This window comes from Pan troglodytes, chromosome X, assembly GCF_028858775.2.
Source record: "Pan troglodytes isolate AG18354 chromosome X, NHGRI_mPanTro3-v2.0_pri, whole genome shotgun sequence".
Taxonomy (NCBI): domain Eukaryota; kingdom Metazoa; phylum Chordata; class Mammalia; order Primates; family Hominidae; genus Pan; species Pan troglodytes.
Genome location: NC_072421.2, coordinates 85,337,932 through 85,363,476, shown reverse-complemented (window position 1 = coordinate 85,363,476; position 25,545 = coordinate 85,337,932). Strand labels below are relative to the sequence as shown.

Sequence of the window (25,545 nt, the reverse complement as noted above, 5' to 3'; positions counted from 1 at the left end):
GTCCAGGGTTGGAGACCAGCCTTGCCAAAATGATGAAACCCTGTCTCTATTAAAAATATTAAAAAATCAACCAGGCATAGTGGTGCACACCTGAAATCCAAGCTACTAGGGAGGCTGAGGCAGGACAATTGCTTGAACCAGGGAAGTGAAAGTTGCAGTGAGCTGACATTGTGCCACTGCACTCCAGTGGGCAACAGACTGAGACTTTGTCTCTAAATAAATAAATAAATAAATAAATAAAAATATACATTTAGTCAATTTGGTCTAAAGTGCAGTTTAAATCCAATATTTCTCATTAATTTTCTCTCTAGATGATCTGCCTTATGCTGATCATGGGTGTTAATGTCCAAAACTATTATTGTATTAGAGTCTATCTCTTTTGATGTAACAATATTGGCTTTATATATCTGGGTTTTTTGATGCTGGGTGCATATATAGTTAGAATTGTTATATCTTCTTGCTGAATTAATCCCTTTATCATTATATAATGACCTTCTTTGCCTTTCTTCTACTATTTGACTTAAAGCTTGTGTTATCTGATATAAGTATAGCTATTCTTCCTCATTTTTGACTTCTGTATACAAGTAATATCTTTTCCCATCCCTTTACCATCATACTATATTTGTTCTTACAGGTGACAAGAGTTTCTGGTAGGCATCATATAGTTGAGTCAATATTTACTCCACTCAGGCAGTCCATATATTTTAAGTGAAATATTTAATTGGTTTATATTCAATGTTATTATTGATGTTTGAAGGCTTGATATGGTTTGGCTGTGTCCCCACCCAAATCTCATCTTGAATTGTAGTTCCCATTATCCCCATGTGTTATGGGAGGGACCAGGTGGGAGGTAATTGAATCACAGCAGTGGTGGGGGGGGTTTACCTCCATGCTGTTCTTGTGATAATGAGTGAGTTCTCAGGAGATCTGATGCTTTTATAAGGGACTTTTTCCCCTTTTCCTTGGCATTTCTCCTTGCTGCCACCATGTGAAGAAGGATGTGTTTGCTTTCCCTTCTGCCATAATTGTAAGTTTCCTCAGGATTCCCCAGCCATGCAAAACTGTGAGTAAATTAAACCTCTTTTCTTTATAAACTACCCAATCTTGGGCAGTTCTTTATAGCATGTGAGAATGAAGTAATACAGTAAATTGGTACCTAGGGACCAATTGGTAGCGAGGGAGTGGATGCTGCTATAAAGATACATGAAAATGTGGGAGCAACTTTGGAACTGGGTAATGGGCAGAGGTTGGAACAGTTTGGAGGGCTCAGAAGAAGACAGGAAAATGTGAGAAAGTTTGGAACCTCCTAGAGACTTGGAGGGCTCAGAAGAAGACAGGAAGACGTGGGAAAGTTTGAACATTCATAGAGACTTGTTGAATGGCTTTAGTAAAAATGCTGATAGTAATATGGACAATGAATTCCAGGCTCAGGTGGTTTCAGGTAGAGATGAAAAAGTTGTTGGAAACTGGAATAAAGTTGCCCCTGCCCTACAGATCTGTGGCAATTTGAACTTAGGAGAGATGATTTAGGGTGTCTGGTGGAATAAATTTCCAATCAACAAAGCATTCAAGATGTTACTTGGGTGCTGGTAAATGCATTCAGCTTTATGTATTCACAAAGATATAGTTTGGGATTGGAACTTATGTTTAAAAGGGAAGCAGAGCATAAAAGTTTGAAAAATTTGCATCCTGATGATGCAATAGAAAAGAAAAACCTATTTTCTGAGGAGAAATTCAAGCTGGCTGCAGAAATTTGCATAAGTAAAAGGAGCCAAATGTTAATCACCAAGACAATGGGGAAAATATTTCTAGGACATGTCATAGGTCTTCATAGCAGCCCCTTCTATCACAGGCTTGGAGGCCTAGGAAAAAAAATAATTTTGTGGGCTGGACCCAGGGCCTTGCTGCTTTGTGCAGTCTTGAGACTTGGTGCCCTGCATCCCAGCTGTGGCTAAAAGGCGCCAATGTACAGCTCAGGCCATTGCTTCAGAGGGTGCAAGTCCCAAGCCTTGGCAGCTTACATGTGGTATTGGGACTACGGGGGCACAGAAGTCAAGAATTGAGGTTTGGGAACCTCTGTCAAGCTTTCAAAACATGTATGGAAACGCCTGAATGTCCAGGCAGAAGTTTGTTGCAGGGGTGGAGCCCTCAGGGAGAATCTCCACTAGGGTGGTGCAGAAGGGAAATGTGGGGTCGAAGCCCCCACACAAAGTCTCCACTGGGGCACATCCTGGTAGAGCTGTCAGATGAGGGCCAACTTCCTCCAGACCCCAGAATGGTAGATCCACCGACAGTTTGCACTGTGTGCCTGGAAAAGCCACAGACACTCAACACAAGCCCATGAAAGCAGCCAGGATGGGGGCTGTACCCTGCAAAGCCAGAGGGGTGGAGCTGCCCAAGGCTGTGGGAGCTCACATCTTGCATCAGTGTGACCTCAATGTGAGACATGAAGTCAATGGAGATCATGTTAGAGTTTAAGATCTGACTGTGCTTCTGGAGTTTGGACTTGCCCGGGGCCTGTACCCCCTTCACTTTGGCCAATTCCTCCCATTTGGAATTAGTGTATTTACCCAGTGTCTGTAACCCCATTGTATCTAGAAAGTAACTAACTTGTTTTCCATTTTACAGGCTCATAGGCAGAAGGAACTTGCCTTGTCTTAGATGAAACTTTGGACTTAAACTTTTGGGTTAATGCTGGAATAAACTAAGACCTTGGGGGACTGTTGGAAATGTATAATTGTGTTTTGAAATGTGAGGACATGGGATTTGGGAAAGTCCGTGGGCAGAATCACATGCTTTGGCTGTGTCCTTACCCAAATCTCATCTTGAATTATAGTTTCCATTATCCCCAAGTGTTATGGGAGCAACACAGTGGGAGGTAATTGAATCATGGGAGCAGTTACCTCCATGCTGTTCTCATGAAAGTGAGTGAGTTTTTATGAGACATGATGGTTTTATAAGGGGCTTTTCCCCTTTTGCTTGGCAATTCTCTTTCCTGCCACCATGTGAAGAAGGATGTGTTTGCTTTCCCTTCCACCATGATTGTAAGTTTCCTGAGGCCTCCCCAGGCCTTTGGAACTGTAAATCAATTACACCTCTTTCCTTTATAAACTACCCAGTCTCAGGCATTTCTTTATAGCAGTGAGAGAACAGACTAATATAAGACTGATTCCTGTCATTTTCTTAACTGATTTCTGTTTGTCTTGTAAATCCTGTATCCCAAGGACAGACTCTCCTACCTACAAATGCTGCCACTGCTGGATGCTGTCACCAGGACTAAATCATGAGCCACTGTCAGTAATTCTGCAACCCCCAACACTGGGGAAGCCACACATTTACAAATACCGCAAGGACAGATGAACTCACCCACAGATAACACCTGCAGCCAAAGCATGCACTCCCCAGCTGCCTACCTACAGTTGCTCCAACAAAAAGCAAGCCCACGCTCCCCAACATCAAGATCACAGATCAGTGACTTCCACTTCTACCTGAGCATTCCACCAGAGGCCTAGGAATTAGCCTCCCTCTGCCTACAACTTCAGCACCTGTATGCATCACCAAAGAGACAAGGACAAGACTGTCTGGCACAACTCCACTTCACCCAGTAACTTAGCATGCTCTCTGGGGGCCTGAATATTGCCCTTCCCCATCTACTACCACTGTCATCTAGGCAATCCTCTTGTAGGCCTGAGGATGGGCCCACCAAACCTGCTATTACCACCACAGCTGGCACTCACTCTAACATATAACCTGAGGGCCTGGGGACTGGCCCACCCAGCTCATTGCATCCACTGCCAACACCAGTGCATACCGCTTGATTAAATACATTAAAGTAAACTGGGATGTTTGATTAACCTCCACATTGTACTTCTGGCTTCCCCCATTATTTTGTCTAGTAGTGTTCACACATGTAGTGAACAGAGTCTCATTTTACCATTTGGGTAAATCTGAAAAACCCTGTCCAGTGTTAATAACATCTCCTTTTAAGGACATCATGAAGGATTCTTACTGTTAAAACAGTGTTATACAATCACCTCCTACTGACCACATCTTTATGGGACAGCTAGATACTACCTGACTGATCCCCACATCCTACATAGGCTTTGCAGATAAGCCATAGCGGTCACTTTTCAGTCACAGTGGGAATCCATGGAACTCATGCCTGCATATTCATAACCCACCAATTAGAACTCCACAAGGAAAACTTGCTTGGGTAACACCTTGGATCTCAATGAAGGCTTTGGCCCACAGGCTCCTTTTTCTCTCTTCCTCCCCACCTGTTGGTTGAACCAATGTGTCCCAGAAAGCTTCCCTACTTCCTGTTTTCCCTGTGAGGCATGCTGCCTTCTTCTCTCCGGGATTTGTAAGTAATACACTGCTTCTGTTATCTTGTGCATTTTGTTGAGTTGCCTTCTCTGTGTCACACCTGATTCTCCTCCTGGTCAGGACTCTGCTGTGGAGTGGCTATCTTAGTAGGAATAAACTGGACACAGGTCAGACAAGAACCAAAAAGGCTTCTGACAGCCTAAAAATGTTCTTTCTGTGAGGAAGATACCTGGGTACGATCAGGCACAGGCATTTGGTCATCCACCAGGATAAAGAACTATCATGAAAAACACATAAATATTTACCACCAAATTTATGGGAGCCCTATCTGAGCAAAGCTAGAGTTCAAAGCCACTCTCCAGGGAGAGATTCAAAAAAAAATATTTGAGAAAAAATACAATGGTCAGACTCTTGAAAAAATTTTCTAGAAGCTGGTGACGCAGTGCCTTTCCCAAAATGACTATTCACCTACTTCCCCTGGAAGACAGCAGCAGTACATTGCTGTTCAGCTTACATTGGTCCCACCTCACCAGATCTAAGTGTATCCTTCTTTTCTATGTCACGCTGTAACAGCAGCACAGAAAGAGAAATCAATGACCACCAGAAACCTGGAGTGAGGCCTTTAAGGTTTAATGATTGTATTGTTAACCAAAGTGTACTTTTACTCTTAAACTACTTGTTTCTTCTTAATCTAAACTTCTTATTTTGTACATCCAAGTGAAAAGAGAAAAATAACTTTAGTTTCTTAAAAGGACATCTGTTTCTTGCCTCACTACTTGTTAAAAAGTGGAAAAAGTTAACTTATTTTGTCTATAATTCCAATCTTTCTCTCATTCTATCTTACTAACTACTTATCCTATGCATCTCAGCTCATCATCATTGTCTGGGGAAATTTTTCTTTAATCAAATCAGGTTTCACACTTTATTTATATACTCTCATAACATTAGGTAATCTCCTTAATAGCACTTACCATAAAGTACTTTGCAATTATATACTTAGTTCTGTGAATTTTGATTAGCATATCTTTTTAACTATGCTTTGAGCAAGGTCCATAATATAATTGGCTTACAAAGATATCTTAGCACAGAGCACCACATTTAGAACTTAATAGAAACTACACAATCTGGAGACTGCCAGACTGACTTCACGTTGTACCACACATTCCCTTGCTCGCTATGTTCCAGTCACACTGACTGTTTTTCTGTCTCTTGATTCCACTTATTCACCCTGCTTCAAATTTGTGTCCTCTAGATATTTCACATCGTTCAGATATCTGGTTAAATACTAACCCTCAGAGAAGTCTTCCCTGACTGCACCCATTACAAAGAATCATCTCTCTATATTACAAGTCACATTATACTGTTTTAGTTTATTTCAGATGAATACTTTTATTTGCTTATTTTTTTCCTCATTTTTCCAGCTATTGGGGAAAAGGTCTTGTCTTACCTTGCCACTGCTATATCTTCATTTCTCAAACAACTGCCTAGCTAACTATTCAATAAAATTTTTTGTGTGATGAGTTGTGCTCAATAAATATGTGTACAGCAGTTGAATGAAGTAATCAATTGTTTATATAGCAGAAAATCTTTATCCGAGGAAAAAAGTGGCCCACAGAAAGGTTTGGGTGTAACTTATCATATTTATAGAGTTGATAATATGTGTCCATTATAGATTAAAACCAGGGACTTAAAGTACTCTTGGGAGATAATTCATTCTAAGGAAAAAGTAGTTGAGGAAACTAAGCTGTTTGTAGAAAAATAGACCATTCAAAGTAAAGAGTAACTTTGAGTACAACATGGTAAATATCAACTAAATTGTTTCCTGCACCTCAGGAAGAGAAGGCTGTGAAAAAACAGCAGGTAACGGGTACAATTGTACAGCAGGTACAATAATTTGTTGTACATTTTAAAATAACTAAAAGAGTATAACTGGATTGTTCGTAAGACAAAGGATACATGCTTGAAGGGATGGGCATCCAATTTTCCATGAAGTGGTTATTACGCATTTGCACACCTGTTCCAAAATATCTCATGTACTCCATAAATATATACACCTACTATGTACCAAAAAAATTAAAAATAAAAAAATTTTACAAAAAGAATAAAAAACCTTGAGCAGAGTAGGAATGATGAGAGGGAAGAAGACTGGTACTGGAAACAATAGTTCCAGCAGTTTCAGCAATGATGATAGGTGATATCTTCAACACAGCCACTGGAATTCTAGATATTAGGCATCTGTAGCCTCATCTCAGGTAACAACATGTATTAGAAATAGCATCTCTACATACAGCAAGCTCCAACACCAGTGTTGAGCACTTCTTAGACAATGATTCTATAGTTACTACTATTAGCACTGGCAGCAAAAAAGGAGTCAAAGTGAAACGGAGCATTTAGGATAAAAAACAGCTGCTTTCTGTTCCTACCTGGCGACTCCAATAAAAATTTGAAAAGATTTTGAAGAGACTGTTTCCTATAGATAAGCTTTCCTCAATTTTGGAAGTATGACATTTTAGGATGAATAGTGCTTTGTCGTGAGGGGTTAACCTTTGCAATGAAAATATTTAGCAGCATCTCTGATATCTGCCTACTAGATTCTAGTTGTACTCATCAGCTGTGTCAACCAAAAATGTCTCCACGTATTGCCAAATGTCCGCTGAGTAGACAAAATTGTCCCCAGTTGAGAAATGCTACTATAGAGTAAGAGAGAAGAGCCAGAGAAATCCTGCTTTGCAATTGTTGCTATCATCTAAATTTTCCCCTAAGATAGAGAAGCTAGAGAAAGCCTAGTTATATGTACAAATGAAGACAAACCTAGTTTTTTTTTTTAGCGTGTTAAAACTTTACATCTTTATCCAAACATCTCATGTACCCCATAGATATAGAAACCTAGTGTGTACTCACAAAAATTAAAAATTAAAGAAAAGACATTGGCTTATATGCTTTTGGGAGCTTCTAATTCTGAAATTTGTAGGGCAGGCTGATAGACTGGAAACTAATGTTGCAGTTTTGAGGCTGCTTTTTTTTTTCTCAGGAAAATCTTATTTTCTTTTAAGGCCTTTCAGCTGACTCAGCAATGTTCACCCATATAATCAAAGTAATCTCCTTTACTCAACTTAACTGATTGTATACGTTAACACATCTACAAAATACCTTCACAGTAGCACCTATATCAGTGTTTAAACAACTGGGTACCATAGCCTAGCCAAGTTGACACACAAAACTATCATAACAACTATATTTTTTGAGTTTCACAAGCCATTTTGTATAAAACACAAATTAGTATGTTGATTGTGAATCTCAGTAGCTCCTAAAAATATAAATTTTGTCTGGTTATAGTGGCTCATGCCTGTATTACTAGCACTTTGGGAGGCCAAGGCAGGAGGATCACTTGAGGTCAGGAGTTTGAGACCAGCCTGGGCAATATAGTGAGACCTCATTTATACAAAAATATAAAAAATAGCCAGGCATGGCTGCACACACCTGTAGTATTGGCTACTTGGGAGGCTGAGGCACGAGGATCACCAGAGCCCAAGAGTTCAAGGTTGCAGTGAGCTATGATCACACCATTGCACTCTAGCCTGGGTATAAGGGTGAGAATCCGTCCCAAAAAGAAACAAAAATGATGACTAGCACTATTTAACACAGAGTTTGAGACTTTATCCAGAGCATTACACAAATGAGCTCAAGGAAAAGGTAAGCAGAGTGGCAAAGCATGAGCGTGGGGTAAAACCTGAGTGTGACTTCAAATTCAGGCCTACTGCCTACTGGCTATGTAACCTAGAGCAAATCACTTACCTCTTTGAGTTTTGGTTTCCTTATCTCTTAAGGAGACATAATAATACCTACATCAAAGCATTATTATGAAATTGAAGTGAGGTGATGTGTTGAAAATGTCTAGAAAAGGATTTAGCCTATAACAATAGTTATAATGTACTGGCTGATTTCCATACGTTCAATGCTATTCTGAGCTCTTTTCACAAATCAACTCGTAATTATTTCAATAACCCTAAAAGGCCTTTACTATTATTACTCCCATTATAGAGATAAAGAAAATAAGGCTTGAAACAGTTAGAGAACTAACATTCCCAAGCCAACACTTGTTCCCAGACTGCCAGACATCAGAGTCTAAGCTCTTAACTACAGTAACTTTGGTTTCAACAAGTATAAATATATAGACCAAGGGTCATCAAATTACAGCCCACAGACAGCAGGCCAAATGTAGGTCACTCTCTGTTTTTATATAGCCTGTGAGCTACGAATGGTTTTTACATTTTTAAGTGGTTAAAAGACAATCAAAAGAAGAAAACTATTTTGTGATATCTAAGAATTAATTGAAATTGGGCCAGGCACGGTGGCTTATGCCTGTAATCCCAGCACTTCGGGAGGCCAAAGCAGGCAGATCACTTGAGGCCAGGAGTTTCTTACCAGCCTGGCCAACATGGCAAAACCCTGTCTCTACTAAAAATACAAAAGTTAGTTGGGCATGGTGGCGTCGCCAGTAACCCCAGCTACTCGGGAGGCTGAGACACAAGAATTGCTTGAGCCTGGGATGTGGAGGTTGCGGTGAGCTGAGATAGCACCACTGTACTCCAGCCTGAGCAACAGAGCAAGACTGTGTGTCAAAAAAAAGAAATTACTTGAAATTTAAATTTTAGTGCCCATAACTAAAATTTTTTTGGAACAGCTCTACACTCATTTTTTTAAACATATTCTGTAGGGTTGTTTGCATGCTATGTGGCTGAGTTATGTAGTTGCAATAGAGATTATGTTTGGTAAAATGCAACATATTTCCTATCTTGCCCTTTATAGGAAATGGTAGCCAATTCTGGCCTAGTAACTTATTCTCCTAACTTTGGACTACTCCATTTTATACATATTGTGTGTGTGTGTGTGTGTGTGTGTGTGTGTGTGTGTGTGTGTCTTGAGAAAATAGAACAGATGAAGCTAAGAAAATGCAAACTTACCAAACAGTGAAAAGAGTATGGAGAGAAAAAATTTGCTACCTTGTTTGATGCTGATGAAAAACTATTAATATGATGACAGAAATAGAGAAAAATTGTTTGACAACACCATCTACTGAGAAAATCTGATATTACAGAGAATGTGACAAAACCAGTTTCTCTCAACTTTTTGTATGCATCAGCATCACCTGGATTCTTGGTATGAAATAAGTATTTCTGAATTAACATTCCTCACAGAACTTAATAGAAAACAATGCTCATACCTGAGGTAAACATGGCACATGGCCATTTGTATTTCTTCCTATTTTATGTATTTCCTTCATTCAGGTTAGTATTGTTGTATCTTCAGCAGTGGACTTGGTGGGTAAATATTCCATTGATGTTCTGGTTGGAATCAGGGAGGCCTCAGGCCTTTATCCAAGCCTTATTGAGTCCCATTGACAGAGGTCATTATACAATGATTGTCTGTAAGGAAAGGGATGTTTACTGCAGCTGTGCTAAGCCAGGAATCAGAGGGCAGGGTCAGGTAATTTAAGTGAGAACAGCAGTATTGGCTATCTGAATGGGAGAATGAAGCCTGATGAATTCCACTAATAGGGTGTCTACTGATGATTTTTCCCGATGTTCTCAGCTCAGGAGTATAGGCTTGTGGTCTGAAGGCATCATAAATGCACCACGAAGTTTCTGATAAGACATAAGCTGAAAGAGCTTGCTCTCTAACTTCCAGTGTGCCTTAAGGTGCTATAAGGATCAGTGTGTGTGTGTGTGTGTGTGTGTGTGTGTGTGTGTGTGTTTGTGTGTTCATCTGTGTTCCTTCCATGGCAATCCTGAGAAAAGATCAAGATTGCCAAGTTGTGGAGGGAAGATGCTAGTTAGGAAAGGTGAGAAAAGGTAGTATCAGTGAAATTATTTGGCAATAGTAGTAGTGGGACTGCTAACTTTTCTTTCTAATTTAGAAGATGTTAGGGCATATGACCCTTTGAGGTAGATATTATTATTAAAGTCAAACATTACTGATGAAAAAATTGAAGCTTTGAGAGGATAAAAAACTGTTAAGATCACTCAGCTAATAAATTATGATTCCAGCCAAGACACAAATCCAGTTTTTATTTGATTTTATTTTTTTACTTTAAAGCCCATGTTTCTTTCATAATGTTAAGCTATTAGGCTGGCATATACATATATATATATATGTACATAAAACTATCATAATAATAATTACCATTTATTGAGCACTTTGTAGGGCTAGGTTATATGTGACATATATAATATCATATGTATATATGATATATATATATTTTGTGTGTGTGTGTATTCTTTGCTTAATATGATTACCACCATAGGTCTGAAACTGAACTAACAACCATTATTTCCTCCATTCTGTTGATGAAGAAATAAGTTCTAAGAGGTTAAAGTGACTTTCTCAATATCACTCAGCTAGTATGTGCAGAGTCTGGATTTAAACTCAGGTCTCTCTGACTCTATATCTTTCCATTATATTAAGATGCATTCAAGAGTTGGTATAGTATACCAATACCACAATTCCCTTTCTTAAGACTTATATAAAGTATGGAGCTGGTTGTCTTATGCAGTCAAACCAGGAACTATAATTAGGAAAAATGCCAGGAATGATGTATGCCTAACATAACCCATAAGGACTACGAATGAACACAGATGATTTCTAGGAAATTTTAATATTCAGAAGCCTATTTACTTCACAGCAAATAAATCATTGATGATCATTGACACATTGCCTGGGTATTCTGTGAAACATCAGGATGGGTTTACACTTCAAACCTTAAGATGATTTAATCCACAGCCTACAGCTTGATCGCAACCTCATGAGAGACCATGAACTAGAACCACCCAAGGAAGCAACTCTTATATTTCCTGACCCTCTGAAAGTGTGTGTTGTAATAAGCATTAATTTTTAAGATGCCAAATTTGGGAAAATTTCTTACACAGAGAAAGTAACAAAAAGATGTTAATTTTTAAGATGCTAAATTTGGAATAATTTCTTACACAGAAAAAGTAACACATAGGCACATTATTTTAATGCAGCTGTATCATTTTGTTTCTAAAGGTAATATTAAAATGTAGCTGGTTTTTGGTACTATCTAAAGCCAAAAGATTAGGTGATATATTATGTCTCAACTTTCTGCAGGAATATTTTTGCAACATTGCTGTTAATTACCATCCTTCTCCCTACATCCTCCCTGTGGTCTTCCAGCTTCCTTGGATTGCCAATGCAGGCCACATCTTAAGTAAAAACCTGTTACTCCTCCATCCCCGATACTCACATCCCGAGCATGCAATGAGTTTTATAAACACACAGAATAACCACTAACTTACCCAAGATAACAAAGCTTTTATCTCTGCTGGCCAGGATCTACTCTTACAGGTGTTTTACTTCATCTTCTCACCTTTCTGGATCCACAGGTAAACAAGTTTCTCTCTCCAGCCTCCTCTCAACCTGCATCTCACTTCTAGTCTCATCTCATGTTGGGGATATTGGGAACATTTATTTTAATTGGCAGTCCTCATCTTTCCTCTCTAGAGTCTCTTAGATATCCTCAATCACTTTCCTTTAGTGTCAGGTCAAAGTATCTCTCATTCTCTTCTGTAGACATTTTTTTTTCCTGCCATTCTGATGAATAGCTGCATGGGTTTTCATCTTTAATAGTTCTTTGCTAGGGCTTGGATATAGTTTGTCTGTCCTCATCAAAACTCATATTGAAATTTGATCACACACTTGGCAGTGTTGGGAGGTGGAGTATAGTGGGAGGTGTTTTTGTCATGGGGGCAGATTCTTCAGAAATAGGTTAATGCCCTCTTTTGGGGGTCAGTCAGTTTTTTCTCTCCCTGGAATGGATTAAATACCAAGAAAGTGGGTTTTTAAAAATAATCTGACTTCCACGATTTCTTCTCTTCCTTCCTGTTTCACCATGTGATCTCTTTACACATGCTGGCTACCCTTCCATTTTCTGCTATGAGTGGAAGCAGCCTGAGGCCCTTGCCAGATGCATCTGTGCAATTCTGGATTTTCCATCCACCACAGTCATGAACCAAATAAACCTCTTGATTTGTATAAATTACCAGTCTCAGATACTCTGTCATAGCAACACAAAATGGAAGAAGAAATTATCATAATTCAAATGTATTGCTAAGAAAGTTGGAATGATATAAAATTTAATCAAAATGATTAGAAAGTATGTTCAAGTCCTTAATATAATTAGATAATGAAATATATGTAAACTAATGAAATACATTTCTAGATACAAAATTGTATATATATAACTATATATGTTTTATATAACCAATAAAGATATAATTAAATTATTTTATCTTCTGCTGACAGAATGTATAGCAAAAGCTCAATAACTTATATGAAACCTAGTAAAATGAGAGCTAAATAATAAGAATTAGTGATTGTATAACTGTAGGGTCCGTTGAAGAGAAATTGTGGCTGGTAGGCAAAAGTAGTTCAGTTATTAAAAGATGAACTACAGCTAGAGTAACATATCCCTCACAAGCAATAGCTGCTTTTTTTTCTTGAGACAGAGTCTTGCTCTCTTGCCCGGGCTGGAGTGCAATGGCACAATCTCAGCTCACTGCAGCCTCCACCTCCTGGGTTCAAGTGATTCTCCTGCCTAAGCCTCCTGAGTAGCTGGGATTATAGCAATAACTGCTTTTGCTCTGATGACTAATTTAGTTTCCCAAGAACATTGGTATAAAAAGGGCTATCTTGGGTAATTTTGGCTACTGCAAATGTGTATTTATTATCTTATGATAATGATATACAGATGCTCCTTGATTTATGATGGTTCTATCCAGAAGAAACCCCTCATAAATTAAGGAGAGTACTGAATGTGTATCACTTTCCACAGTTGAAAAATCATAAGTCAAGCCATCATACATCAGCGATTTCCCTGAAAAGCCAGAAGGCTTCTCATTTAAGTATTTTTTTTCAAAATTTAATACTGAACAACAAATGAATGTCAAATCTGGCTTGAAACTTGCTTTGTTCAGCTTAGAAAACATTTTAAATTGAATTTGATTGCCTTCAAAGAAGTTTGTAATCTCAATCCCAAAGCGCTATAACTCAATTTTGTTTATATACGGTGCCATTCACATATTTATGTTACCTATATGGCCTATGAAAACATTTGAATTTGCAGGCCCTTAACCTAAATAATACTTTGATTTTACTTGTTTAAAGTTAATTAGTTTGGGCTCTCAAACAAATCATCTGATCATAGGTCCTCTACATCTCAAGCCTGGTTTGTTGTCCCTCTGCTACTACTGAAAAACCAAAGATGAAACCATAGGTTTCAGGTAGTGAATGCAACCCCTTACAGACACTTAACTTGCTCAAGTTCTTTACTTACTTAACAACTGTGAAAAATTACAGAAATCACAAGCCTATGACTGTGGGTGAAGGATGCCTCCTGTGTCATCAAGAAATATCGATTCCAAAATGTAAACCAATTTGATTTTTCTTCTCAGTCTATTCTTTTCACAACTTAAAAAATAACTTCAAGGTCTGTGTATTCATTATTTGAATAAATTACTTTGCACCTGCTCCCCTTAGACTTTAGTTCTGTAAAAGTATGTTTCACAGATAGCAACAGAGAATGTTTACAGCTTAACTTCTCGGAAAGGTAACAACATAATGTCTGTTCTCTCTAAACTCCCACTCCTGTTTCACGGAGAAAAACTGAAGACCCACACTCTCATGCTTTTACTGACTTTGTTTTTATAGTAGTATTCCTGGTGACTAGAAGAAGGATGGAATATTTTTTCTTATTTTCTCTAAGTCATGTCCATTTTCTACCCTTGAATAGTAAGCCATAAAATCACATTATCCTAGAAAAAAATGACTTCCTTTTTAAATTTCAACTTCTATTTTAGATACAGAAGTACATATGTTGGTTTGTTACATGGGAAAACTGTGATGCTGAGTTGGGACTCTGTCACCCAGGTAGTAAACACAGTACCCAATAGGTAGCTTTTCAACCTATGCTCCTTCCTTTTTCCTCTAGTAGTCTGCAGTATCTATTGTTCCCATGTTTATGTCCATGTGTGCTCAGTGTTTAGCTCCCAGTTATAAGTGAGAACATGTGGCATTTAGTTTTCTGTTTCTGCGGTAATTAGCTTAGAATTACGGCCTCCAACTGCATCCATGTTGCTGCAAAGGACATGAATCTATTCTTTTTTACATCTGCATAGTATTCCATGGTATATATATGCCACATTTTCTTCATCCAATCTTCTATTGTTGGGCACCTGTATTGATTTCAGGTCTTTGCTATTGTGAATACCATAGTGATGAACAAAATGAGTGTGTATGTCTTTTTGGTAGAATGATTTGTTTTGCTTTAGGCGTATGCCCAGTAATGGGATTGCTAGGTCAAATGATAGCTCTGTTTTAAGTTCTTTGAGAAATTTTCAGACTGCTTTCCACAGTGGCTGAACTAATTTATATTCCCACCAGCAGTGCATAAGTGTTCCCTTTCCTCTGCAGCCTCACCAGCATCTGTTGTTTTTTTGACTTTTTAGTAATAGCCATTCTGACTGGTATGACATGGTATCTCATGGTGGTTTTGATTTGCATATGTATGGTGGCCACTTATACGTCTTCTTTTGAGAAGTGTCTGTTCATGGATATGTCCTTTGCTCATTTTTTAAAGGGGTTATTTGTTTTTTGCATGTTGATTTGTTTAAGTTCCCCATAGTTTCTGGATATTAGGCCTTAGTCAGATGCATAGTTTGTATTTTCTCCCATTCTGTAGGTTGTCTGTTTACTATGTTGATAGTTTATTTTCCTGTGCAGAAGCTTTTTAGTTTATTTAGTTCACACTTGTCTAAGTTGCTTTGTGTTGCAATATTTTTTGGAGATTTTTGCCAACAATTATTTGCCAAGGCCAATGTTGAGAAGAGTAATTTCCATGTTGTGTCTTCTAGATTTTTTATAGTTTGAGGTCTTACTTTTAAATGTATAATCTATTGTGAGTTAATTTTTGTATATGATGAAACGTAGGTGTCACGTGTGTCCATGTGAAGAGACCACCAGCAGACTTTGTGTGAGCAACAAGGCTGTTTATTTCACTTGGGTACAAGTGGGCTGAGTCTGAAAAGAGAGTCAGCAAAGGGAGATAGGAGTGAGGCAGTTTTATAGGATTTGGGTAGGTAGTGGAAAATTACAGTTAACGGGGGTTGTTCTCTTGTGGGCAGGGGCGGGAGTCACAAGGCGCAGGGTGGGGAGATCATGAGACTCATTGTCCAGGGGAGGAAAGTCACAAGGTCAATTGATTAGTTGGGGTGGGGCAGGAACAAATCACAATGGTGGAATGTCATCTTTTGTGGTTCTTCAGTTGCTCCAGGCCATCTGGATGTATACATGCAGGTCATAGGGGTTATGATGGCTTAGCTTGGTCTCAGAGGCCTGACAGTAGGGGTCCAGCTTCAATCTTCTACATATGGCTAGCCAGTTATTCCAGCACCATCACTATAAAAATTCTCAACAGACTAGGCACAGAAGGAACATACCTCAAAATAATAATAGCCATCTGTGACAAACCCACAGCCAACATCATAATGAATGGGCAAAAGCTGGAACTATTCCCTTTCAGAATTTGAACAAGACAAGGATGCCCACTTTCACCACTCCTATTCAACATAATACTGAAAGTCCTAGCCAGGGCATTTGGGCAACAGAAAGAAATAAAAGCCAGGCAAATAGAAAAAGAAGAAGCCAAACTATCTCTCTTCACTGATAATATGATTTTATACCTAGAAAATCAGAAAGACTCTGCTAAAAGCCTCCTAGAACTGGTAAACTACTTTCATAAAATTTTTGGATACAAAATCAATGTACAAAAATCAGTAGCATTTCTATATATGAACAATGTCCAGGGTGAGAGAAAAATTAAAACCACAATCCCACTTACAATAGCCACGAAGAATATGAAATAACTAGTCATACAGCTAACCAAGGAGATGAAAGATCTCTACAAAAAGAACTACAAAACACTGCTGAAAAAAATCAGACAACAGCCGGGCGCGGTGTCTCATGCCTGTAATCCCAGCAGTTTGGGAGGCCGAGTTGGGCAGATCACGAGGTCAGGAGACCCAGACCATCCTGGCTAACACAGTGAAACCTCGGTGAAACCTCGTCTCTACTAACAATACAAAAAAATTAGCCGGGCGTGGTGGCAGGCACCTGTAGTCCCAGCTACTCGGGAGGCTGAGGCAGGAGAATGGTGTGAACCTGGGAGGCGGAGCTTGCAGTGAGCTGAGATCGTGCCACTGCACTCCAGCCTGGGCGACAGAGCAAGACTCCATCTCAAAAAAAAAAAAAAAAAAAAAAAAAAAAAGAAAGAAAAAAAAAAGAAATCAGACATAAAACATATATATGGAAAAACATTCCATGCTCGTGGATTGGAAGAATCAATATCGTAAATACGGCCATACTGCCCAAAGCAATGTACAGATTCAATGTTATTCCTTTCCAACTACCAGCATTATTCTTCACAGAGTTAGAAAAAAAAACTGTTCTAAAATTCATTTGAGACCAAAAACAGCCTGAATAGCTAAAGCAATCCTAAGCAAAAAGAATAAGGCTGGAGACATCACACTACCTAACTTCAAACTATAAGACTACAGTAACCAAAACAGCATTGCACTTGTGCAAAACAAACACACAGAATAATGAAACAGAGTAGAAAATCTAGAAATAATGCTGCCACACCTACAACCATCTGATCTTTGACAAGGCTGGCAAAAATAAGCAGTGGGAAAATGACTCCATATTCAAAAAATGGCTTTTTCTTTTTTAACAGTACAGGAGAACCGTAACAGTGGATTCTTCTGGGATCATCTTATCATGCAGTAAAGAAGGGGTAAAGGGTAATTTTTTTAAAATTACTTCTAAAACCTACCACAGATATCGGCAAACTGTTTTTTCTGTAAGAAACCAAACAGTAAATATTTTATGCTTTATGGACCACAATCTCTGTTGCAACTACTCAATTCTGTCATTGTAATACACCAATAAAGAAGCATGACTGTTTCCATGAAACACAAAACAAAAAGCAAGTGATGAGAAGCTGATATGACCAAAAGAGTGCTGCTTTTTTTTCTTTTTTCTTTTTTTGGAGATGCAGTCTTGGTCTGTCACCCAAGTTGAAGTGCAGTGGCATAATCTTGGCTCACTGCAACCTTCGCCTCCCAGGTTCAAGTAATTCTCCTGCCTCAGCCTCCAAAGTAGCTGGGATTACAGGCGCCTGCCACCATGCCCGGCTAATTATTGTACTTTTTGGCCAGGCTGGTCTCGAACTCCTGACCTCAAGTGATCCAGCCCCTTTGGCTTCCCAAAGTGCTGGGATTACAGGCATGAGCCACCGTGCCCAGCCAAATGAGTGCTGCTTTTCTTTTTTTTTTTTTTAGCAATTTTTTTTTAAATTATTATACTTTAAGTTCTAGGGTACATGTGCACCACATGCAGGTTTGTTACGTATGTATACATGTGCCATGTTGGTGTGCTGCACCCGTTAGCTCGTCATTTACATTAGGCATATCTCCTAATGCTATCCCTCCCCACTCCCCCAACCCCACGACAGGCCCCGGTGTGTGATGTTCCCCACCCTGTGTCCAAGTGTTCTCATTGTTCAGTTCCCACCTATGAGTGAGAACATGCGGTTTTTGGTTTTCTGTCCTTGCGATAGTTTGCTCAGAATGATGGTTTCCAGCTTCATCCATGAGTGCTGCTTTTATAACACTGAATATCCTTACATTGTCTCATTTAATGCATGTGACTTTGAAAGGGGCTCATTTTAGTGAACGCTTTGTACCCAACATTCCAGAGATTCAAACATGCCTAGATAATAAACTTACAGTATTTTTCATGCGCGTCCGTGTGAAAAGACCATGAAACAGGCTTTCTGTGAGCAATAAAGCTTTTTAATCACCTGAGTGCAGGCAGGCTGAGTCCTAAAAGAGAGTCAGCCAAGGGAGATAGGGGTGGGGCCGTTTTATAGGATTTGGGTGGGTAGTGGAAAATTACAGTCAAAGGGGTTTGTTCTCTTGCTGGCAGGGGTGGGGGTTACAAGGTGCTCAGCGGGGGAGCCTCTGAGCCAGGAGAAGGAATTTCACAAGATAATGTCATCAGTTAAGGCAGGAACTGGCCATTTTCACTTCTTTTGTGATTCTTCACTTGCTTCGGGCCATCTGGATGTATACCTGCAGGCTTGGGCTCAGAGGCCTTACAGTATTAAATCTGATATTTAGATTTCTGACTTCTAATTATATACCAAAGTTGTTCTCTTTTTAAATTTGTTTGATTTCATCACTGAAGCATCTCTCAAAATCTCTTGATTAAAATCTTTTTGTCCTGCCAGTACTTTTTTACCTCTATTATTACGCAACTGTGTGATATGAAATGTTATGTTTCATTCATCATTAGGGATGATATCCAATAAAATTTAAATTGGCTTACATAGGCCTTCTGTTTCTGTTTCATTCAGTGCTTTTAATCATATAAAACTATGTTGAATTCTGTCAAATTCTTTCTCTGAATCTACTGAAATCATTATGTGTTTTATCTGTTTATGTAATATAGTGTATTACATTGATTTATTTTTGTATGTGGGCTTCAATGTTGACACATAATAATAATTTAAAATATGTTGACTTACAGACCACTGGAGAACTGTAGAAAGCCCTAGTGCTTACTCATACCTAGTTCTCATTTGTTTCCCAAACTAATAAGAAGACCATTCTATCTTGCTTCTTTCCAGTTATTGATGGTTGTCATGTGACTGGTTCTACTATATTGTGAATATGTTCCCTAGAATTCATGTGTGGGAAGCTGAATTGCTATTGTAACAATATTAAGAAGTGATGCTTTTAAGGGATGATTAGGCCATGAGGGGAATGGATAAATGTCTTTATCTTGGGAGTCAGTTAATGACTGTGGGAGTGACTTCCTAATAAAAAAAGATGAGTTCAGCCAGATTTTCTCTCTCGTCTCATGAGCTCACTTCCACTTTCCACTTTTCCCCTATGTGGTGACTTTCATGCACGTCTGTGTGAAGAGACCACCAAACAGGCTTTGTGTGAGCAACATGGCTGTTTATTTCACCTTGGTGCAGGCAGGCTGAGTCCGAAAAGAGAGTCAGCGAAGGGAGATAAGGGTGGGGCCGTTTTTTAGGATTTGAGTAGGTAAAGGAAAATTACAGTCAAAGGGGGTTTGTTCTCTGGCGGGCAGGAGTGGGGGTCGCAAGGTGCTCAGTGGGGGTGCTTTTTGAGCCAGGATGAGCCAGGAAAAGGACTTTCACAAGGTAATGTCATCACTTAAGGCAAGGACTGGCCATTTATACTTCTTTTGTGGTGGAATGTCATCAGTTAAGGTGGGGCAGGGCATATTCACTTCTTTTGTGATTCTTCAGTTACTTCAGGCCATCTGGGCATATACGTGGAAGTCACAGGGGATGCGATGGCTTGGCTTGGGCTCAGAGGCCTGACATTCCTGCCTTCTTATATTAATAAGAAAAATAAAACAAAACAGTGTTGAAGTGTTGGGGCGGCGAAAATTTTTGGGGGGGTGGTATGGAGAAAGAATGGGCGATGTTTCTCAGGGCTGCTTCAAGCGGGATTAGGGGCGGCGTGGGAGCCTAGAGTGGGAGAGATTAAGCTGAAGGGAGGTCTTGTGGTAAGGGGTGATATTGTGGGGATGTTAGAAGAAACATTTGTTGTATAGAATGATTGGTGATGGCCTGGATACGGTTTTGTATGAATTGAAAAACTAAATGGAATAACAAAAGGAGAAAAACAGGTATAAAATGTCTAAGAATTGGGACGACTCAGGATATCTGATTAGAGAGTGCTTAAGCAGATTCAGCATAGTCCTGCCAGCAAAGATTATTTATTTACTTCAAGAGTTAAGAGTGGCAGTCTGAGGATAGCACGAGGAGATGTCAGCTGTGATGGCTTGGAGAAACAGCGTAAACCGGCAGTGTAAACAAGAGCAGGGCATGTATGAGTAGTTGAGAACGGTGAATAGGAGTATGACTAGACAGAAGATAGTAGGGATGACAAGTTTTTTGGGGCACAGTCTAAGTTGGTCTGGTGACGAATGAGACTGGGGCCTAATAAAAAGGAGCGTCTATACAGGAGCTTAAATGGGCTGTACCCTGTAGCATTCCGAAGACAGGCCTGAATTCTGACAAGGGAAAGTGGTAAAAGTATTGTCCAGTCCTTTTTAAGTTGGTGGCTGAGCTTGGTGAGGTGTGTTTTTAAAAGACCTTTAGTCCATTCTACTTTTCTTGAAGACGGAGGACCGTAAGGGATATAAAGGTTTCACCGAATACTAAGAGCCTGAAAAACTGCTTGGCTGATTTGACTAATAAAGGCTCGTCTGTTATCAGACTGTATTGAGGTGGGAAGGCTAAACTGAGGAATTATGTCTGACAGAAGGGAAGAAATGACTGTGGTGGCCTTCTCAGACCCTGTAGGAAAGGCCTCTACCTACCCAGTGAAAGTATCTACCTAGACTAAGAGGTATTTTAGTTATCTGACTCAGGGCATGTTGAGTAAAGCTAATTTGCCAGTCCTGGGTGGGGCAAATCCTCGAGCTTGATGTGTAGGGAAGGGAGGGGGCCTGAATAATCCCTGAGGAGTAGTAGAATAGCAGATGGAACACTGAGAAGTTATCTCCTTGAGGATAGATTTCCACGATGGAAAGGAAATGAGAGGTTTTAAGAGGCGGGCTAGTGGCTTGTACTATAGCATAACCTGCCTTTGCTGGTGTGTGGTGATTAGGCCTGGTGGAACCGCCATCAATAAATCAAGTGTGATCAGGGTGAGGAACAGGAAAGAAGGAAATTTGGGGAAATGGGGTGAATGTCAGGTGGATCAGAGAGATACAGTCATGGGGGTCAGGTGTGGTATCAGGAATAATGTGGGAGGCCGGATTGAAGTCTGGGCCAGGAACAACGGTAATTGTGGGAGACTCAACGAAGAGTGAGTATAGCTGAAGGAGCCAGGAAGCAGAAAGTATATGCGTCAGGTATGAGGAGGAAAATAGATTTTGGAAGTTATGAGAACTGTAGAGAGTGAGTTGAGCATAGTTTGTGATTTTGAGGGCCTCTAAAAGTATTAAAGCAGCGGCAGCCTCTGTATGCAGACATGAGGGCTAGGCTAAAACAGTAAGGTCAAGTTGTTTGGACAGAAAGGCTACAGGGTGTGGTCCTGGCTCTTGTGTAAGAATTCTGACCACGCTAACCATGCCTAGGAAGGAAAGGAGTTGTTGTTTTGTAGAAGGTGCTGGGGTTTGTGAGATCAGTCAGACATGATTGGCAGGGAGAGCATGTGTGTTTTTATGAGAATTATGCCAAGATAGGTAACAGATGAGGAAGAAATTTGGGCTTGATTGAAGTAATGGGGGCTGTCTGTGAAGCTTTGCAGCCGTACAGCCTAGGTAATTTGCTGAGCTTGATGGGTGTCAGGGTCAGTCCGACTGAAAGTGAAGAGAGGCTGGGATTAAGGGTGCAAAGGAATAGTAAAGAAAGCATGTTTGAGATCTAGAACAGAATAATGGGTTATAGAGGCAGGTACTGAGGATAGGAGAGTATATGGGTTTGGCACCATGGGGTGGATAGGCAAAACAATTTGGTTGATAAGGCACAGATCCTGAACTAACTTGTAAGGCTTGTCTGGTTTTAGGACAGGTAAAATGGGGGAATTGTAAGGAGAGTTTATAGGCTTTAAAAGGCCATGCTGTAGCAGGCAAGTGATAACAGGCTTTAATCTTTTTAAAGCGTGCTGCGGGATGGGATATTGGCGTTGAGTGGGGTAAGGGTGATTAGGTTTTAATGAGATGGTAAGGGGTGCATGATCGGTCGCCAAGGAGAGAGTAGAGGTATCTTATACTTGTGGGTTAAGGTGGGGGGAAACAAGAGAAGGATGCAAAGGAGGCTTTGGATTGGGAAGAAGGGCAGCAATGAGATATAGGTGTAGTCCAGGAATAGTCAGGGAAGCAGATAATTTAGTTAAAGTGTCTCGGCCTAATAAGGGAACTGGGCAGGTGGGGATAACTAAAAAGGAGTGCTTAAAAGAGTATTGTCTAAGTTGGCACCAGAGTTGGGGAGTTTTAAGAGGTTTAGAAGCCTGGCCGTCAATACCCACAACAGTTATGGAGGCAAGGGAAACAGGCCCTTGAAAAGAAGGTAATGTGGAGTGGGTAGCCTCGTATTGATTAAGAAGGGGACGGGCTTACCTTCCACTGTGAGAGTTACCGGAAGCTCGGAGTCTGTGATGGTCTAGGGGGCTTCCGAGGTGATCGGGCAGTGTCAGTCTTCAGCCACTAAGCCGAGAAGATCTGGGAAGGAGTCCGTCAGAGAGCCTTGGGCCAGAGTTCCAGGAGCTCTGGGAGTGGCTGCCAGGTGAGTTGAACAGTCCGATTTTCACTGGGGTCCCACACAGATGGGACGCGGCTTAGGAGGAATCCTGGGCTGCGGGCATTCCTTGGCCCAGTGGCCAGATTTCCGGCACATGTAGCAAGCTCCTGGGGGAGGAGGTTCTGGAGGAAGGCCTGGCTGCTGCGGTTCAGGCATTTGGAAGTTCTTGTGTGCTGGAGATGTGGCTGGGGTTTGTCTCACAGTGGAGGCAAGGAATTGCAACTTTTTTCTGTTATTGTACACCTCGAAGGTGAGGTTAATTAAATCCTGTTGTGGGGTTTGAGGGCCAGATTCCAATTTTTGGAGTTTTATTTAATGTCGGGAGCAGATCGGGTAATAAAATGTATATTGAGAATAAGACGGCCTTTAGACCTTTTAGGGTCTAGGGCTGTAAAGTGTCTCAGGGTTGCTGCCAAACGAGCCATGAACTGGCCTGGATTTTTATATTTGATGAAAAAGAGCCTAAAAGCTTCTGCTTTGGGATAAAGAAAAAGGAGCATTAACCTTGACTATGCCTTTGGCTCCAGCCACCTTTTTAAGAGTAAATTGCTGGGCAGGTTGGGGAGGGCTAGTCACGGAACGAAACTGTAAGCGGGACCAGGTGTGAGGAGGGGAGGCGATAAAAAGATTATAGGGTGGAGGAGCAGAGGCTGAGGAAGAATTGGGACCTAGCTCGGCCTGGAGAGGAGCAGCCTGGGGAGGAAGGGAGAGGTCAGTTGGGTCTGTAGAAAAGGAAGATTAGAAAGACTCAGTGACGCTTGGGGTTGGTACTGAGGGGACAGGCGGGAGGGAAAGAAGGAAGATTTGGGACGAGTTGCACTGGGCACAGAGACTAGGAAGGGACTGATGTGTAAAAGAATGCCTGGACGTCAGGCACCTCAGACCGTTTGCCTATTTACGGCAAGAATTATTTAGATCTTGCAGGATGGAAAAATTCAAAGTGCCATTTTCTGGCTATTTGGAACTACTGTCGAGTTTGCACTGGGGTCAAGCAGCATTGCAGAAGAAAATAAGGCATTTAGGTTTTAGGTCAGGTGTGAGTTGAAGAGGTTTTAAGTTTTTGAGAACACAGGCCAAGGGAGTAGAAGGAGGAATGGAGGGTGGAAGGTTCCCATAGTGAAGGAAGCAAGCCTAGAGAAAAGAGAGAGTAGAGAAATGGAGGGAAGGGGTTCGGGGGTTCTTACCTTCCAGAAAAGGGGTTGGGGTGCAGAGATAAGAGGCTGGGGTGCAGAGATAAGAGGTTGGGGCACGGAAATAAGGGATTGGGGCACAGAGATATGAGGTTGGGGCACGGAAATAAGGGATTGGGGCACAGAGATATAAGAGGTTGGGGTGCAGAAATAAGGGATTGGGGCACAGAGATATGAGGTTGGGGTACTTGCCCCTCCTCTAGAAAAGTGGGACTTGCCGCTAAGAGTGAAGGAGAGGGGTTGAGAGGTACTTGCCCCTCCTCTAGAAAAGTGGGACTTGCCGCTAAGAGTGAAGGAGAGGGGTTGAGAGGTACTTGCCCCTCCCCCAGAAAAGCAGGACTTGCCGCTAAGGGTGAAGGAGAAGGGGTTCAGGGGTACTTGCCCCTCTCCCAGAAAAGCAGAGAAGGGGTAGAGACAAGGAGAGAAGGGGTTGGGGTACTTGCCCTGTCCCTGGAAAAGCAGAGAAGGGGTAGAGACAAGGAGAGAAGGGGTTGGGGTACTCGCCCTGTCCCCGGAAAAGCAGAGAAGGGGTAGAGACAAGGAGAGAAGGAATTGGGGTACTTGCCCTGTCCCTGGAAAAGCAGAGAAGGGGTAGAGACAAGGAGAGAAGGGATTGGGGTACTTGCCCCTTCCCCAGAAAAACGGGACTTACCGCTAGTGGTGAAGGACCAAGGCAGGCATCCCTGTGTGGTCTGACACCCTTGAAACGTGGGTGTATAATCAAGAGAGGCGTCCCTGCAATGATTAAACACCAAGGGAAGGCTGCCTTCCCAGTCCGTGACCGGCGCCAGAGTTTTGAGTCCACGGATAAAACGTGTCTCCTTTGTCACTACCAGAAAATGAAAGGAATTGAAATTAAGAGAAGGGAGAGATTGAAGTGTGGCGCCAAGATTGAAAGGAGAAAGAGGTTGAGGGATAGTGAGGGAGGTTGGAGAAGAGAGTAAAAAGAGGCCGCTTACCGGATTTGAAATTGGTGAGATGTTTCTTGGGCTGGTTGGTCTGAGGACCTGAGGTCATAGATGGATCTTTCTCACGGAGCAAAGAGCAGGAGGACGGGGGATTGATCTCCCAAGGGAGGTCCCCCGATCCGAGTCACGGCACCAAATTTCATGCATGTCCGTGTGAAGACACCACCAAACAGGCTTTGTGTGAGCAATAAAGCTGTTTATTTCACCTGGGTGCAGGTGGGCTGAGTCTGAAAAGAGAGTCAGCGAAGGGAGATAAGGGTGGGGCCGTTTTTTAGGATTTGGGTAGGTAAAGGAAAATTACAGTCAAAGGGGGTTTGTTCTCTGGCGGGCAGGAGTGGGGGTCGCAAGGTGCTCAGTGGGGGTGCTTTTTGAGCCAGGATGAGCCAGGAAAAGGACTTTCACAAGGTAATGTCATCACTTAAGACAAGGACTGGCCATTTACAATTCTTTTGTGGTGGAATGTCATCAGTTAAGGTGGGGCAGGGCATATTCACTTCTTTTGTGATTCTTCAGTTACTTCAGGCCATCTGGGCATATACGTGCAAGTCACAGGGGATGCGATGGCTTGGCTTGGGCTCAGAGGCCTGACAGTGACCTTTGCCTGATGTTGGTGCCATGCTTTTGAACTTCTCTACTTCCTGTA

At 41.1% G+C, this 25,545-nt stretch overlaps 1 protein-coding gene across 3 annotated transcripts; it reads right to left on the bottom strand.

The window, feature by feature from the left end:
* Positions 1-17,932: 17,932 nt before the first annotated feature.
* LOC129138666 (embryonic stem cell-related gene protein-like) lies at positions 17,933-25,484 on the bottom strand. 3 transcript variants are annotated; one of them, XM_063803871.1, is made up of 3 exons: positions 24,894-25,484; positions 24,587-24,763; positions 17,933-19,822 (listed from the first exon to the last, which is right to left on the bottom strand). In XM_063803871.1, exons 1-3 carry the CDS (start codon positions 24,949-24,951, stop codon positions 19,713-19,715), a joined length of 345 nt encoding a protein of 114 aa, XP_063659941.1. In that variant the 5' UTR covers positions 24,952-25,484; the 3' UTR covers positions 17,933-19,712. The 3 variants fall into 3 exon arrangements, with proteins under 3 accessions (XP_063659941.1, XP_054532444.1, XP_054532443.1); XM_054676469.2 differs by having other exon boundaries at positions 17,933-19,819; XM_054676468.2 differs by having other exon boundaries at positions 18,228-21,804.
* Positions 25,485-25,545: the final 61 nt, after the last annotated feature.

Excerpts from the sequence above, each read along its gene's own strand:
- LOC129138666 (XM_054676468.2), bottom strand. The coding sequence starts at position 24,951 with ATGACCTCAGGTCCTCAGACCAACCAGCCCAAGAAACATCTCACCAAT. Across the intron at positions 24,764-24,893 it reads TCTCACCAATTTCAAATCCG|TGACAAAGGAGACACGTTTT; the intron begins GTAAGCGGCCTC and ends ATTTTCTGGTAG. Across the intron at positions 21,805-24,586 it reads TTGGTCCTTCACCACTAGCG|TCGGACTGACCCTGACACCC; the intron begins GTAAGTCCCGTT and ends CTTCACTTTCAG.